Here is a 17,422-nt window from a genome sequence, read left to right as displayed (position 1 = left end):
ATACTGCTGTATCCAGAAATTGACCTTTAATACATCCTGCTTGGCAAGGAAAGGAGCTCGCCATTTCTGAGTTTCTGCCCGGCTGGGTCAACTATTAACTTCCCCAAATAAAACAACCTGGCTTGCAAAATTGTCTATCAAGAACAAGTTGTACTCCTGGCCCTCTCTAACAGTTGTTATCTTTCTCTCAAAGAGCAGGGAATCCCCCTGATTCCACACAAAACACCCTGGAGGGCATAAGAAACAGACGAGAAGCATCCGAACAGAGATTAATCTAGTCCAGGATTCTGTTTGCAAATTGGGAAATCGGGTGTTCCCAGGCAGGGGCAACCTGTCCTGTTTCGCCACCTAAGGTGAAACAGAGACGGTTGCTTCCTGACCCCTGCCATCCCATGCCCTGGCTCTCGCCGAATTTGGCGGCAGCTCCTCAAAATGTTGCTTCTCCGCCTGGAGGTGGGGGAGACGAGTGGCAACCCTTTGGGCCAGAAGGGAGGTGGAAGCAGTTGGGTGGGTGGGCAGAGTGCCGTCTCTTCCTCTTCTGCCGCCTGAGGCAGGCGCTTCACCCCGCATCATGGGTGGGCCGGCTCTGCATCTAGGAAGCACAAGCAAGGAATGGATGTAGATTTGTGGAAGATAAGGCAAGGCTGCAGTCATTATGGCTACATGTTGCTGTCAGTATGAGAGGCAGTGTAGCCTTGCTAGGGGTTGTGTGTAGGAGAGGGACATTGTGCTCATGTGCTCCTTATATGCTCATGTGCTTCCTATAGGCATCTGATTGGCCATTGTGGGAATAGAAAGCTGAACCAGACAGGCCCTTGGCCTAATCCCTCAGGGCTCTTACTATGCTTTTAAGGCTTACAGTAGCCAGAGGGCACATTTGGAATTTTAAGGAAGTGCCATAGCCACCGGTCGGTCGCAAAGCTTCTGTCACAGGGAGTGTGGTGTGAAACAAAATGGGTACTGCATCTAAAAGAGCAGGAAGAGGCAGGCAGACCCTCGAAATGGTATGACATGCCCATCGGAAGTCCGGTTCTGAGGGCTTTCCGGAGGTTCCCTCACTGTGAAAAGTGAAGTTACAGCAGGGTTGCCATACGTCGGGAATTTCCCAGGCATAGCCGAAATACGGCAGTCGGAAGCAGTGTTCGGACAGAAATCGTTGAAGTGTCTGGGGAAAATCTGGACGAATGGAAACACATGTTGGAAGTCTAGTTTTGTTCTGAATTTTCTTAAATAGCTCGAAAATTTGATTTTCACCTTTTGAAATATGGCAGCCCTAAGTTGAGGGCTTCTCAGAGGGCCTTCTCAGCAGAGGCGCCCACTCTGGGGAACACCCTCCCATCAGAATTCAAGAAGGTTAATTATACGGCTTTCTGAAGACACCTGAAAGCAGCCTTATAGCGGGAAGTTTTAAATGCCTGATGTTTTGTTATTGTTTTTATATTCTGTTGGGAGCCTCCCAGAGCAGCTGGGACTACCCAGAAAGATGGGCTGGGTATTATTATCATTATCATTATTATTATTAATATCACCCCTTCCCTTCGGTGAAAAAGGGGCTTTTTTCTATTCAGAAGAAAGTGCAGACTTGCTCAGTTGCTTCAAGAGGCAGGACTGGAAAGAATGCCTGGGAATTGTGGCAGACAGATTTTGGCTAAGCCTCAGAAGAAACACCCTCACGCTGGAAGCTATTTAACAGTGGGGCAGATTGCCTCAGGAGGTGGTAGACTCTCCTTTGCTTGGTGGTATTTAAGCAGAGGGCGGGTTGCCTATGGTCAGGGATGCTGTAATCGCTCTGAGCACAGATGGATTACACTAGGCAACTTCTAGGGTACCTTTCAAATCTGCCATTCTAGGATTCTTCAAATTGGCTGGTCAGGTGGGTGCTAATATATGTTGTATTAGATGGGAAGAGCTGGTTTGGGGTAGTGTAGTGTAGCAGCCTTGATGGCAGAAAGTGAGGAGGAATTAAAGAACCTTTTAATGAGGGTGAAAGAGGAGAGCGCAAAATATGGTCTGAAGCTCAACATAAAAAAAAACCAAGATCATGGCCACTGGTCCCATCACCTCCTGGCAAATAGAAGGGGAAGAAATGGAGGCAGTGAGAGATTTTACTTTCTTGGGCTCCTTGATCACTGCAGATGGTAACAGCAGTCACGAAATTAAAAGACGCCTGCTTCTTGGGATAAAAGCAATGACAAACCTAGACAGCATCTTAAAAAGCAGAGACATCACCTTGCCAACAAAGGTTCGTATAGTTAAAGCTATGCTTTTCCCAGTAGTGATGTATGGAAGTGAGAGCTGGACCATAAAGAAGGCTGATCGCCGAAGAATGGATGCTTTTGAATTATGGTGCCGGAGGAGACTCTTGAGAGTCCCATGGACTGCAAGAAGATCAAACCTATCAATTCAGAAGGAAATCAGCCCTGAGTGCTCACTGGAAGGACAGATTGTGAAGCTGAGGCTCCAATACTTTGGCCACCTCATGAGAACAGAAGACTCCCTGGAAAAGACCCTGATGTTGGGAAAGATGGAGGGCACAAGGAGAAGGGGACGACAGAGTACAAGATGGTTGGACAGTGTTCTTGAAGCTACAAACATGAGTTTGACCAAACTGTGGGAGGCAGTGGAAGACAGGAGTGCCTGGCGTGCTATGGTCCATGGGGTCACGAAGAGTCGGACATGACTAAACGACTAAACAACAACAAGTGTAGCAGTGCACACGCCACACATTTGAAGCACATAGCTGCTCTCCCCCCCCATAATCCCGGGAACTGTAGTTTAAGGGTGCTGCAAATTGTAGCTATGTGAGGGGGGCAAACTACAGTTCCCAAGATTCTTTGGGGAAAGCTGTGTGCTTTAAATCTATGGTGTGCATGCAACCAAAGAGACTGTTCCTCTATCACTGGCTAACTGGGTGGCCTCTAGGCGGCCCCAGTTTGCAGTATGGGAGATAACTATCCTGACCTACTTTGCAGGGTTGCGGGGCACATGGTTATCATCACGTGATTTGGCATGCCTCTGAATGGGCCTTTACCCCAGAGTATTTGTGTTTATGTGTGCATATGTACAGTCACATTTCTGTTACGCAACTCCTTTTCCCACCTTGGCCAGCGATGTGGGAACAGGCTGTCCACTCCCCACAAGCCCACTCCCTCAACCCACATTTCCGGGAACAGTCTCAAAAAATCCTGTCGTGCCCCCATTCTCCACATGCTGTTTGATAAGAGGAGGGGCCTATGCAGGCCCCACCTACTCGAATGCAACATGCCTACCCACCACCGAGGCTGATCAAAAGCTTGATGAGATCAAAACAGCGCCTCTTAAAAAGCCTGAATGCTGCAGAGATGGTTGTTTGGGCTGGAAGCTGTGCCGTTCTCAATTAGTGCTCGGTGTGGCTGTGGAAAACTGGCCCCGACTTGGAATAATAAGCGGATAACACCAGCCCTAAAGCTGCATTGCCCAGAAACTCAGAAGATTTGAGGGCTGGAAGGTGCTTTGAGAGTGTGTTCTGGACAGGAAGGCGCACGGTGACGGGAGCAGGTACATATATAATTTTATTTAAAGTTATTGCTTTGATATTTGCTTGCCGAACTCCACAGCAACTTCCCAGGGGATTTGTGAAATCTCTGGATTGGAACTATTGCAAAGGCGAACAAGGTTAGTGCCTCTTTGGAAGCTGAGTGATTGAAAGAAAAAGGGAAAACCCCATATAGGAAGCAGACTACTTAGTGCACTATTGTCTTCAGTGAATTTCTCTCCAGATTTCTGCACAAGTCTTTCCCAGGCACCGTTCCTTTTGCTTGTACAGCATGTGCTCTGCAAATGACTTAAGCTGCTCTACATAAGTAGGAAGTTTCCGGTTAAAAATCTTGTCTCTCTGCCACGAACTTTTCACTGGTAGCCTAAAGCAGGTTCCTGCCTCTCAGCCTCTAATCTGCTATGTTGGTGGTGACCAGGAATGTTGTGAGGATTACTGAGGTACTATATATGATGGGACCCTGAGGGACCCAGGTGGCGTTGTGGGCTAAACCACTGAGCCTAGGGCTTGCCAATCAGAAGGTCGGCGGTTCGAATCCCTGTGACGGGATGAGCTCCCGTTGCTTGGTCCCAGCTCCAGCCAACCTAGCAGTTCGAAAGCACATCAAAATGCAAGTAGATAAATAGGAACCGCTGTAGCGGGAAGGTAAACGGCGTTTCCATGTGCTGCTCTGGTTTGCCAGAAGCGGCTTTGTCATGCTGGCCACATGACCTGGAAGCTATACGCCGGCTCCCTCGGCCAATAATGCGAGATGAGCGCGCAACCCCAGAGTCGGTCACGACTGGACCTAATGGTCAGGGGTCTCTTTACCTTTACCTTTACGGTCTTATAACTCATGAGAGGAAATAGAAACCCCTCTTCCACTTTGTTTAACTTGACTGGAAATTTAACTTTGTTTAACTAGACTGGAAATTTGAAAGGCAATGTAACATGTTCTCTCTCATTCACCTATGTTTCCTGCTAACTCCCCACTTGAGAAGCAATAGAACAGCTTGCCTGTGTGACTGGTTTCAATCCCATTTTGAGCACCTTGCGCACAGAGATTTAGTAAGCCCCTCCCTGCCTCCTTGGCACTCATTCGCAAAATGGAAATAACGGCGCCTTTCACAGTTGCAATGGGATTAAAAGAATCCAAGGAAGATGGAGAAAGCGGTCCGGTTAAAAGTGACAGAAACTTTTGCTGTTAAGAGGGCTGATGATCCATTGCATTCAAAACAATATCAGTAGAATGGAATATTGGATAAAAGTGGAACTAAATGGATTTTAAGTTTTTGATGTCCAAAATTTCATAAATTCGATGGCAAAATTGGATGGTTATGCTGTTATTTGTAAAAGCTTTTCACCTATTTGAGGGATACATTTGCTGAGTGATTAAAGGAATGAATGACTTAATACGTCTAGATTCAGGTAGGTAGCCGTGTTGGTCTGAGGCAGTAGAAATATATGAAAGAAATTTAAAAATTGTCCAGTAGCACCTTAGAAGCATGCACACTTCTTCAGATACACACTGAAGAAGTGTATCTGAAGAAGTGTGTGTGCGCACGAAAGCTCATACCAAGAACAAACTTAGTTGGTCTCTAAGTTGCTACTGGACAATTTTTTAAATTTATATATATATATTTTAATACATCTAATTAATGGTGTTGTGGACCTTTTGTCATGCTGCAAATACTGGCCAAGACCTCATGTTAGATACAGTGGTACCTCGACTTATGAAGACGATCCGTTCCGTGGTCGTCTTCGTAAGTCGAAGTCTTCGTATGTCGAAGCGCCACTACGGCGCATGCACGAAGAGTGATTTCGCGCTTCTGCGCATGCGCTGACTCGGTGTGCGCGGCTAAAAGACTTCTGGAGGCTTTGACTTCGGAAGTCGAATTCTTCGGAAGTCGAAGCCTTCGTAAGTCGAGGTATGACTGTACTCAGATGTCATTGACTGCTACTGCAGCAAAGGGGATGTGGGTGGCGCTGTGGTCTGAGCCTCTTCGGTTTACCGACCAGAAGGTTGGCGGTTCGAATCCCCGCAACGGGGTGAGCTCCCGTTGCTCTGTCCCAGCTCCTGCCAACCTAGCAGTTCAAAAGCACGCCAGTGCAAGTAGATAAATGGGTACCGCTCCGGTGGGAAGGTAAACAGCGTTTCCATGCGCTCTGATTTCTGTCACGGTGTCCCGTTGCGGCAGAAGCGGTTGAGTCATGCTGGCCACATAACTCGGAAAGCTGTCTGTGGACAAACGCCGGCTCCTTCAGCCTGAATAGCAAGATGAGCGCTGCACCCCATAGTCTCCCATGACTGGACATAACCGTCCAGAGGTCCTTTACCTTTTTTTTTTTACTGCAGCGAAACCGTCAGAAGTCAAATGGCGATACTGACTGTCAAATATTTACACACCCAGAGAATATTTGTTATCAGAATTCGCAGGAGAGAATTTTGCCAAGTTAATCTATTTTTGGCTCTAGCGTACACACACCCCAGTGAGCATCACAACAGATTGTTATGGGAAGAGTGATGACCGACCTCGCAGCTTGAGAGGAGGCAGATAAAACTCCTACCTCCTTCAGGCACAGTTAGGACACACAGAGACAGAGTCAAGTTTAGGGGAAGCTTCCTGCTTTTAACAGCCTTGTGCATCTCTTAAGACAGTGCTTCTCATTGTAAGGAAGGAAGATGTTTGGATGTGGTCAACTTGCCCTCTACCAGAACAATCCTGGTATTTAATTTTTAAAAAAGTTGTCTGTTCATGATGGTTTGTGCTCATAATGGCATTGCAGCCATCTGTTCTGTTCGTGTCCACAAATGTTTCTGGGCAGGCATACTGCTTTGTCTCAGATTGGCGCATGTACTTTAGCTCCCTGCTGAAATCGAGTTCTTCCTCTGGTAAGTACTGGATCTCAGCATGTGCGGGAAACCAACAGAAGAAAGATTCTCCGCCTAAGAACAGCTGGATAAAAGTTCTAATGAGGCTTAATTTTAAAAATTAACACAAGAATCAGGGCTGGGGGATGTGTAACAGCATGGAAACACAGGATTCCAGCAGCTAGGAACAGCTTTCATTCTCCAGTTACAGATGCAACAGTCTTGTGGGTATTTGCTAATCGACACAGCAAGCCTTTACGGACTCCACAGGAACAAACTAGGGCTGACAATTGCAGAAAAACCCTAGTGGTTGTTTTCAGACGTTGCATCCTTGGAACATTCCCACAGGGACAAAACTGAATTATTATAGGAGGGATTCAGTGTTGTGCTAGCAGGCATAGGCAAACTCCGGCCCTCCAGATGTTTGGGACTACAACTCCCATCACCCCTAGATAGCAGGACCAGTGGTCAGGGATAATGGGAATTGTAGTCCCAAACATGTGGAGGGCCAGAGTTTGCCTATACCAGGCATCCCCAAACTGTGGCCCTCCAGATGTTTTGGCCTACAACTCCCATGATCCCTAGCTAACAGGACCAGTGGTTGGGGAAGATGGGAATTGTAGTCCAAAACATCTGGAGGGCCAATATAAAACTATATATACTCCACTAATGTGACTGGGTTGCCCCAGCCACTTTGGGCAACATACTGTATATAAAAACCATAATAAAACATTAAACATTTTTTTAAAAAAATCCTTCCTTATACAGGGTTGCCTTCATATGTCTTCTAAAGATTGTATAGTTACTTATCCCTGATGCTGAACTTGAATTCTAAGGTCCCAAATATAAATTAAATGTTCATAAACAAGGCAAACACATACCTAAGTATATAAACCATGTGTTTGAAATAGTACAGGAGAGCAATCCTGAAGACATTCTGACTCTCCCAATGACCTCAAATATTCCTCTGCAGTAAGGGAGGCAAATGGGGAAAGCCTTCCCATTGTCTTTTTGCTTAACAAATCCTGCCTTAAGGGCGTATTTGTGTATTAATAGGGTGAGCCTGTGACCTGGATTCAGGAATTAAAGCATTAACCATCACAAAAGAATGGCCAGGCTGCCCAGGTAATGCAATCAGTGACCATCAACAGATATCCTGGCAGGCAGGATTTCTGCTTCTTCTGTGATGTATGTAGGATGTTTTTAGGGGGTGGTCTTGGGCTACAGGGTGGGCAATTTCAAAAGTTTATATAAGGACTTGCACATCATTGTTCAGGGTTCTCCTTCCTGCGTGTGATGAGTGAGGACCCTGTGGCAACAGCTTAATAAAGATCAGGCCTCGGTCCACTATACCTGAAGGAGCGTCTCCACCTCCATAGTTTTGCCCGGACACTGAGGTCCAGCACCGAGGGCCTTCTGGTGGTTCCCTCGTTGCGAGAAGCCAAGTTGCAGGGAACTAGGCAGAGGGCCTTCTCGGTAGTGGCGCCCGCCCTGTGGAACGCCCTCCCATCAGATGTCAAAGAGAAAAACAACTACCAGACTTTTAGAAGATATCTGAAGGCAGCCCTGTTTAGGGAGGCTTTTAACGTTTAATAGATTACTGTGTTTTATTTTTCTGTTGGAAGCCGCCGAGAGTGGCTGGGGAAACCCAGCCAGATGGGCGGGGTATAAATAATAAATTATTATTATATTATTATAATTATTATACTAGCTGCTTTGCTTCTCAATATTCTCTGGTTGGCCTCTGTTATTTTCTCCTACCGATAGGTAACCCACTTAAGGACTCTTGGATACCCCATAAGGGGAAAGGAGCAGTTATTTCTTATAACATCTCCTTGGCTCAGTGGGTCACATAACTCCATACCTGCCAACATTTCTCCGATGAAAATAGGGACGTCCTGCTATACCCTTCTGTAAATCTGGGACTGTCCCTGGGAAATAAGGACACTTGGAGAGGGTCTGGGCCTGCACCTCTTCGGTGACAAGAGGCCTGGCTGTCTCTCTGAGAACCGCAGCACCGTGAGGGAATGTCTCCACTGTGCTACCTGTGGCTCAGCGCAGTGTCCTTTGCATTGCAGCTCCCCGTTGATGGACCAGAGGACATTGAGGCTCCGTCTGGCCAGAGCATGGTTGGTCGTGCTCTGCCTGCAGGGCACCTGTAGCTTGGTGCTGGCCGATCCTCCTGACCTGCTGTTGGATGGAGCTGCGTGGGCCCTGCCTGAGGACGCCGCCCAAGAGCAGGGCTACTACCTGCAGCAGCTCTTTGGGCAGTATGGCGAGAATGGCACCTTGTCCTTCGAAGGCCTCACTCGCCTGCTGCTGAGCCTGGGGCTTGGAAAGGTGCAGGTGGTGGAGATAGAGCACGAGGAACTAGGCCACGACCATGTGTCCCACCTGGACATTCTGGAAGTCCAAGACAACAAGCACTTGCATTCGCACTCGGCGCTGGAGCACCTTGGCAAGACCCAAGCAGAAAGCGCCACCCCCACCAGGTAATCTGCTTTGACCTTGGAAATATTTCATTTGGCTTTCTGGCAGGGAACCTGCGTTCCTCCTGAGGTCACTAGACTATGACTCGGAAGCAGAGGGCTACATCCCACAGGTTCCCCACACCCGCCTTGCGGAAAAGCTTACTTCTTAATTACTGAGCAGAGCACTCTTTGTTAAGTACACTTGCCCGGCACAAGTCAGTGTTACGTGCTTCCATCACGACTGCAGAGGAGATTAAAGGTAAGATCTTTATGGGCAGTAAACGTCTTGCAATACTTGCCTTGCTTATCTCATTTGCTTGCAACAAAGCTGAAATCTTGCCGGAAGATCTGATCCCTTTGTTTTTCACTTGGCAACGGCAGCGTGCATGCTGTTCAAACAGATTTCGCAGGCTTGTTTTGCCAGGATGCTGCGATCTTGCTGGCTGGCTTAGCTATTGCAAAATATTAATTTGGCTCAATTGGCCATGCTTAATTAAATCTCAAAATATTTTAGCGTTGTCAGTCGAAATAGTCAGAATTGCTCATTAAATCTGAAGGAGGTAGATAACGTTCGGAAGAGGAAAGGTGGTAGATTAGACTTTAAAACTGATGGTTAACAATGTTAGGTTTTTCCTTTAAGACTGATGTGGTCAATGGTGCTACACAGAGATGTGTGTTTGTAACCTTGTTCTGAATGTTAACACACCTGTGAGCTTTTGCTAATTTGAATAATTGAAGGTAGAGTTTGCTCACTGTAATGTGATTGGGTAATTGACTATTTTGAATTCTGTATTTAAGCTACCCAAATGGTTCATGGGCATAGCTGCCAAGTTATCCCTTATTTTAAGGGATTTCCCCTTATGCTGAATAGGCTTCCTCGTGAGAAAAGGGAAAACTTGGCAGCTATGTTCATGGGGGGGGGTGATGGATTGTGAAATGAGAGGAATGGAGTAGAGGAGTGTGGTGTATATATAATTGTAAATAAAAGCAAGCAAAGATACTGAAGACGACTTTGTTATTTCGTCGACCCTGCCGCTGTTGCCACTCGGTTGGTGCGTATTTTGCCCAGCAAACAAGGCATGCCTCCTAAATTGTAGCACTTTAAAGAAGTCAGTGGAGTTTAGCTGGTCTAATTGAATCACAATTGTAACCTAAAGCATAAATGTTATTCTTCTCTGATGATGACTTTTGCATTTTCTGCAGGCCTGGAATCCCTCAGTCGGGCCATGCCACCCAGACACCTGTTCATCCTGCACTCCGTGACATCAGACCTGTCACCAAGCCTACCTTTTGGCAAACCCCAGAGCAGCCTGGGGGTCCCAAGGAAGACCTTTCCAAACCTTCCCAAGGACACTCTGGCCTAAATCTTCTAGAGAGAGTTATTGCCTTGGATCACTCTGTCTACAATCACCTGCATGAAGATGTAAGTGTGGGGTGACCTAGGGGTTCATTGCCCTGAATTCCCTTACTGCAGGGAGGCACATTGGCTATACAGTGGTACCTCAGGTTACAAACACTTCAGGTTACAAACACTTCGGGTTACAGACTCTGCTAACCCAGAAGTAGTCCCTTGGGTTAAGAACTTTACCTCAGGATGAGAACAGAAATTGTGCTGCGGTGGCGTGGCGGCAGCGGAAGGCCCCATTAGCTAAAGTGATGTCTCAGGTTAAGAACGGTTTCAGGTTAAGAACGTACCTCTGGAACTAATTAAGTTCTTAACCAGAGGTACCACTGTATTGGAGGACAGGGAGAGGAGTGGTTGGTTTCTGTGCCAGTAGGAGGTGCCCAGAAACCCTGCCCTCTTTAATCCTAAAGTTGTAGGAAATAGTCGTGGCCTGTGGTCCTGAACAACTTCACAAAATTGCTCCATTACTATTAACTCTCATCCCTAAGTTTAGTGGAAGGTGGGGAGAGGACTAGTTAATTGACAGCATTCTGGCTTTCCTGTATACCCAGCTTAGGTTTAGTGTGCCATTGCCATTCCTTGCTCAAACCAGCCTTCTTCAGCCTTGTGATGATGGTGGTAGATATGAGCAACACAGTGGGAAGAGCATCTGCCGAAGCAATCACATGACCATGCAGTCATCTTGGGCATTTTGTTTATCGTTTTCTTTAAGCTGCTTATAGGTAAAGGTAAAGGGACCCCTGACCATTAGGTCCAGTCGTGACCGACTCTGAGGTTGCGCCCTCATCTCGCATTATTGGCCGAGGGAGCCGGCGTATAGCTTCCAGGCCATGTGGCCAGCATGACAAAGCTGCTTCTGGCAAACCAGAGCAACACATGGAAACGCCGTTTACCTTCCCGCTGTAGCGGTTCCTATTTATCTACTTGCATTTTGACGTGCTTTCGAACTGCTAGGTTGGCAGGAGCTGGGACCAAGCAACGGGAGCTTACCCCGTCACAGGGATTCGAACCGCCAACCTTCTGATCAGCAAGCCCTAGGCTCAGTGGTTTAACCACAGCGCCACCTGGGTCCCCACAGCACCACCTGGGTCCTGGATCCACCTGGATATAAGCTGCTTATATCCCGTCCTTAATCCAGAGATCCCAGGGCAGGTAAAGACACGCAATAATGTTCTGCAGAACAGAATGTAAAACAATAGAAGTAATGCAATACATAAAGCCGTGTTTGCTGTCAGATGAGCAAATTCACTCCAGGACCAAACACTTTGCTCGAGGAGTCACGTTTTAAGCTGGTGTCTGAAGGACCCTCAAGTAGCACCTTGTCCCACCCGAGGGATGGTGAGGAACAAAGGCAGACTCTTTGGTGACTGGTGGCAACAGTTTGATTGCAACAAGCAAGATGCATAGGACCAAGGGGGGAAAGTGTGGGTTTGGTATAAATCAGCAGCAAGGATCACAGAAGAGAGAGATTAAATGTGAACCTAGGCCATTATTGCCCCACACATAGCACATTTCCCGGAAGCAGTTGTAGAAATAATTATATATTTATAATGATAAATGTCTGAGTATGATACTGTACCTCTGCCTTTTTAGGCATGTTGTGTGAGACAGGTGAGTATTCGTTCTTGTTCTGCATTTTTAACCCAGATCTCCCAGGCTAAAAGGAGAACACTGGGCCGTGCTGTTGTCTATTGCCCCCTTTCCCCCAATTCTTCACGCTGTCACTTTTCAACTCATTCCCCTTCCAAAACTGGCGACATCCCCCACCCCAGCCGTGATTTCTAAGTTCCACTTGATCCAGTGCTGCAAATGAAAACTTTAATCAAATTAGTGACCAAGAACCGTGCTGGCAGTCAATTAAACGTTGGTTGGGGGTCCAGTACTCCAGCCCCGTACAATTATTCTTGCAATAAACTCGTTTTTCTTCTTCTTCGTCGTCTTCAGTGTCTCAACGTATCACAGCTGCTAGTCAATTTTGGTCTGAACTCTGTCTCCAAGATCACGCCAGAGCAGTTCACGCTGCTGTGCCCTGCTTTGCTCTACCAGATTGACAGCCGCGTTTGCATCCAGCACTATGATGAGGTAGCTTTTGGCATGGCAGGAAGTTCTCTCTGGAGTGGTGAGTAACACAAGCTGCCTTCCTCGTACCCTGACCCAGGAGGGGCCTTGAATCCCAGCTCCAGCCTTACCCTTCTGCATCAGCCCCAGTGCTGGTTTTGTGCCCTTAATTTTCATTCATTCATTCATTCATTCATTCATTCATTCATTCATTCATTCATTCATTCTTCCCCTGGTGACTGCAGTCCTTCGACCCTCACCCCTACCTGCCCTTCAGTTACCACCTCTCCCATTTTTGTCTCCTATTTCCATTGGCTTTCCAAGGAGTTCCCGGTTTGCAAACCCACATCTTGGATCTGATCCAACATATATATATATATAAATATATACGAGTCTGATCCAAAATACCCCTCCCCCCAAAAAATTTGTGCACTATGCTGTCCTCTCAAGAACAGCTCAGAATCTTCATCAAGGGCCCTTCGGGACCTCAGAAACAGGTCGTTACTGAGCATTCATCCTGATAGGTTTGCAAAGATGACATTGCGTCAAAGCAAGTGTGATCCTGCACTTCCCAGTTGATTTCCCCATTACTTATGTTATTGTAAAAAAAAACCCCAACTCTGACCTTCTGAGGAAGCGGGTTTCATGTGCAAGACCTTCCAATCCACTGCCATTGTGTGACCTCCATTTGGCAGTATGTGATTGAATCCTACCTGATAATAGCAAGAGTCTGGAAGCGACGTAAGACTAACTGGCTACACAGTGGATGCTGAGGACAAATTCAAGTGTATTGGCTCTCAGGGTGCTTCAAGTTAATGTTCAAGCTCCAGTTTGGGGGAGCCTCTTATTCAGTGTTTCTTAAACACTAGGAAATTAGATTCTCACCTTCCAAGTACAGTAACTAGATTTTCTGCGCTTCCTATCCCCCACGCCCATTCCTGCAACCTGGGAAGTAATCACCATGGCGCCTTTCAGATGTTTTTGGACTATCAGTCATCCCTGAACATTGGTCATGCTCTTGTCCATCAACATCTTAAAGACACTAGGCTGGCTACCCTTCTGAAGAGCTAATTTCTAGGCTGCTGACATTGCCAATAGTGTTTAGAGAACTGGGGCCCTTAATGGTTTTAGGCAGCAGAGAAGTAGTTGTCAGGTTCCAGGAGAAGGTGGCATGAAAGTCCTTTGGAACATGTGGAGAGGTGGGGCAAATGAGGACATGACTTCGGCCCCTACAGTATGATCCAGCAGGTTGTTGGTTTTAGTTTTCTTGTTCCTCGTCCAATCTTGCTCATCCTCTTTGTTCTCCACAGGTCTGGGCTGGGGATGTTTGGCTATCACCCTGACTAGCTTGCCTTCTGCCCTGGCCATTGTTCTCGTTCCTCTCTTCAACCGCAAGCTCTTCCATTTCCTTCTCGCTTTCCTGGTGGCCTTGGCTGTGGGGACGCTGTGTGGGGACGCACTGCTGCATCTCTGGCCACACGTATGTATCAACTGTTATGTATTCAGTGGTCTGCGTTTCCCTCAGCTTGAGTCTGGATTAAGGATTCTGAGCTCCTGTGTTCTGATTCGATACATGATGTCCAATCACAGAATATTTCAGGATTTGGGCCTCTGCCATTGGCCCTTGAACTTTGAGTCGTGATTTGCAGCTTTGAAGTTTAGACAGCCAATCGCGTTGGGAGCGGGAGTGGCCAAGGTTTTCAGAAATGTATATAAGCAGTTGCTTTGCCCCCATTTCCCGGTAATAATAATAATAATAATAATAATAATAATAATAATAATAATAATTTATTATTTATACCCCGCCCATCTGGCCGGGTTCCCCCAGCCACTCTGGGCGGCTTCCAACAAAATATTAAAATACAGAAATCCATCAAACATTAAAAGCTTCCCTAAACAGGGCTGCCTTAAGATGCCATCTAAAGGTCTGGTAATTGTTATTCTCTTTGACCTCTGGTGGGAGGGCATTCCACAGGGTGGGTGCCACTACCGAGAAGGCCCTCTGCCTGGTTCCCTGTAACTTGGCTTCTCATAGTGAGGGAACTGCCGGAAGGCCTCGGCGCTGGACATCAGTGTCCGGGCAGAACGATGGGGGTGGAGACGCTCCTTCAGGTATACTGGACCGAGGCCGTTTAGGGCTTTAAAGGTCAGCACCAACACTTTGAACTGTGCTCGGAAACGTACTGGGAGCCAATGTAGGTCTTTCAGGACCGGTGTTATGTGGTCTGATTCGCTGGATCTCTTAACCTTTTCTTTTTTAATAATAATAATAATAATAATAATAATAATTGTATTTTTCCATGTCTAAGACGATGTTCTTTGCTTAATACGTTTAGTCCCAAAGTGGGGGACATCTCCCACAAAAAGCTTAGCAACTTTTGGTGATCCGATCTCCCTACAAAAATATCAACACACTTTGTTTTGAGGAGGTAGAGTCGGTCTGCCGCTTGCTTGCCTGGCTCTCTCACTAGCTTGGGGTGGTCTGGAAAGAGGAGCCGAGGTGAGGAGCCCAAAGCCCATGGACAAGGCGGGCAAGAGAGAGCAAGGCCCCCACCTCGGAGCATGGCAGCAGGAGATAACACGATGGTTCTGGTTTGTTTCCAGGACGATGGAATCTGCCTCTTCTTCCTTAACTTCCTTAAAGAGTTTTCCAGCAATACAAAACTGGACATCTTTTTGATACTGATGGAGTGATTTCTTAATTTTTGGTTAAATATATATATATATAAGGGTCGCCTTATATATGGAAAAATACGGTACTTGACCGTTTATTTTCTGAATTCTCCCTTTCTCCATTCAAAGGAATTGTTTTCATTCAGACACAGGCAAGGCCCCATGGACTTCTGTCACCAAAAGAAGAACCAATGACCTTGGCTGAAGACGCTGTCCTGAAGGGCCTCTGCGTTCTGGCTGGTATTTACCTGCTGTTCCTCATTGAGAATCTCATGGGAACATTCAAGAGGATTCAAGTCAAAAAGGTAAAAAGAGATGGAATGGCATGCCAGTGGCCTGGGCAACCTGATGGGCTGACCAGGAGATTTCACTAAAGGGGAAAAAGCTCCCCCCCCCCGCCCTGCCCCTGCCAGTCGACTTAGTTCTCCCCACCATCTTCCTTAAGGTCCCAGGCAAAAATCCTATTTCTATGTGGGTCTGTGAAAGGAGCCCTGTACAGTGGTACCTTGGGTTACAGACGCTTCAGGTTACAGACGCTTCAGGTTACAGACTCTGCTAACCCAGAAATAGTACCTTGGGTTAAGAACTTTGCTTAAGAACAGAAATTGTGTGTTGGTGGTGCGGCGGCAGCGGGAAGCCCTATTAGCGAAAGTGGTGCTTCAGGTTAAGAACAGTTTCAGGTTAAGAACAGACCTCTGGAACGAATTAAGTTCTTAACCCGAGGTACCCCTGTATGCTGTTATAAGAAAAAGCTAATACTGTGTGGTTTATGTTACGGTCTGTGTTTTGGACTCAACCACCCATGCTGAGCCTGTGAGCCTCACTTCTGCTCTTTGGATGAGTAGCAACCAATCCATAATGAGCAAGGTCACCACCTGGCTTGTTGGCACCAGGTGTGCTAAATCTCTGTGGAGGTGGCCGTTTTAAAGCAACAACCATACACACGTTTACTGGAGAAGCCCCTTGGGAACTTCTGCTCCGGATAATGTCATGTTTTGTGTCCACCACTAGAGGGAGGCACCACTGCTATACTACCCAACACCTCTGGGGGGAGACAAAGTTTTGCAGCATCCCTAGGCTGCGCTTCTCGTGTCAACCTCAGCTTAGTGCTGCTTAGTCATCAGTTTTGCTTTCTTTCTGTAGAAGGGCACCACCAGAAAGCCACTTGAACCATCTCCAGCTGAGGTGGGTGATAACAGCGCTGCTGGTTTGAGGATATCTCATGGTGAGTCACGCAGTCTGGATTGCTTTAGGTTTTTATTAGTATCATGGCTTTCTGCTGTGCTCTTTTAACTATGGAAAGTTTTGTTGTCCCCCTACAGAAGGCTGCAGTCCATGCACACTTTGTGGAATTAAAACACAGCTAGGCATTAGGTTGGAAGGAACTTGTTACCTGCCCATCTGTTGGACAGGTGGTGCAGTTGTCCCGGTGACCGTTGTCCAGCCTCACTACTGTTACTGTTTTCCCCAGCAACATACTATACTTTAGCCCTTAACCCAGCCCAGGCGGTATAGGGAACACGTTGCTTAAAAGACCTCGGGCCCAGTATACCTAAAGGAGCTTCTCCACCCCCATTGTTCAGCTTGGACACTGAGGTCCAGCTCCGAGGGCCTTCTGGTGGTTCCCTCACTGCTAGAAGTGAGGTTACAGGGAACCAGGCAGAGGGCCTTCTCAGTAGTGGTGCCCGCCCTGTGAAAAGCACTCCTGTTAGATGTCGAGGAAATGAACAACTATCTGACTTTTAGAAGACATCTGAAGGCAGCCCTGTTTAGGGGAGTTTTTAATGTTTGATGTTTTATTGTGTTTTTAATATTCTGTCGGGAGTCGCCAAGAGTGGCTGGGGAAACCTAGCCAGATGGGCAAGAAAGAAAGAAAGAAAGAAAGAAAGAAAGAAAGAAAGAAAGAAAGAAAGAAAGAAAGAAAGAAAGAAAGAAAGACTATTCACTGTAGAAGGCCTTTAAAGTTCCTTTAAGCTTCATGTATTAAAAAACCTCAATGTGCAGATGGGTTTTTTCCAAGTTGCTGTCTTAGCTAATCTGCTGCTTCATAGACTTGTTGCAAGGACAACTATGGAACGCCTTTGCAATCCGTCTTTGGAACGGGTGGGAAAAGAAATCTAGCTAAACACAGAGCAGAGCAGGTGATGGCAGAAAACATGTTTTCACAACAAAATAATAATAATAAAATCCTTCCAGTAGCACCTTAGAGACCCACTAAGTTTTCACAAGTCCATCCGGACGGACCATAAATTGCTTTGGAATGCACCCCACAATTGGGGCTGTAGCTGTTTGGGGGAACAGCACCTGCTTCATATAGTGCCTTGTGGGTCTGCCGTGGGTCAAGCTGAGCAGCAGTAGCTCACTAGGCCGAGGTCCGCTGTGCAATCATGCTGTCTCTTGTGTTTAACAAATTACCTGTGAGTTCCAAG

At 46.8% G+C, this 17,422-nt stretch overlaps 1 protein-coding gene across 3 annotated transcripts in view; it reads left to right on the top strand.

The window, feature by feature from the left end:
- SLC39A5 (solute carrier family 39 member 5) overlaps nucleotides 1-17,422 on the top strand; it is a 32,290-nt gene that overhangs the window by 6,437 nt on the left and 8,431 nt on the right. The window contains exons 1-8 of one of the 3 annotated variants that reach the window (XM_060272049.2): nucleotides 3,432-3,537; nucleotides 7,443-7,511; nucleotides 8,465-8,878; nucleotides 10,061-10,280; nucleotides 12,207-12,381; nucleotides 13,631-13,800; nucleotides 15,140-15,298; nucleotides 16,137-16,218. In XM_060272049.2, the coding sequence (XP_060128032.1) occupies nucleotides 7,495-7,511; nucleotides 8,465-8,878; nucleotides 10,061-10,280; nucleotides 12,207-12,381; nucleotides 13,631-13,800; nucleotides 15,140-15,298; nucleotides 16,137-16,218 (1,237 nt within the window). In that variant the 5' untranslated portion in view covers nucleotides 3,432-3,537; nucleotides 7,443-7,494. Of the gene's footprint in view, nucleotides 1-3,314; nucleotides 3,538-7,442; nucleotides 7,512-8,464; nucleotides 8,879-10,060; nucleotides 10,281-12,206; nucleotides 12,382-13,630; nucleotides 13,801-15,139; nucleotides 15,299-16,136; nucleotides 16,219-17,422 lie in introns of those variants that run through there. The other 2 variants (XM_035103762.3, XM_035103763.3) reach the window with 2 other exon arrangements.

This window comes from Zootoca vivipara, chromosome 2 (genome assembly GCF_965207765.1).
Source record: "Zootoca vivipara chromosome 2, rZooViv2.hap1.1, whole genome shotgun sequence".
Taxonomy (NCBI): Eukaryota; Metazoa; Chordata; class Lepidosauria; order Squamata; family Lacertidae; genus Zootoca; species Zootoca vivipara.
The sequence above is the reverse complement of the archived record's forward strand: the minus strand, read 5'-3'. Positions and strand labels throughout refer to the sequence as shown.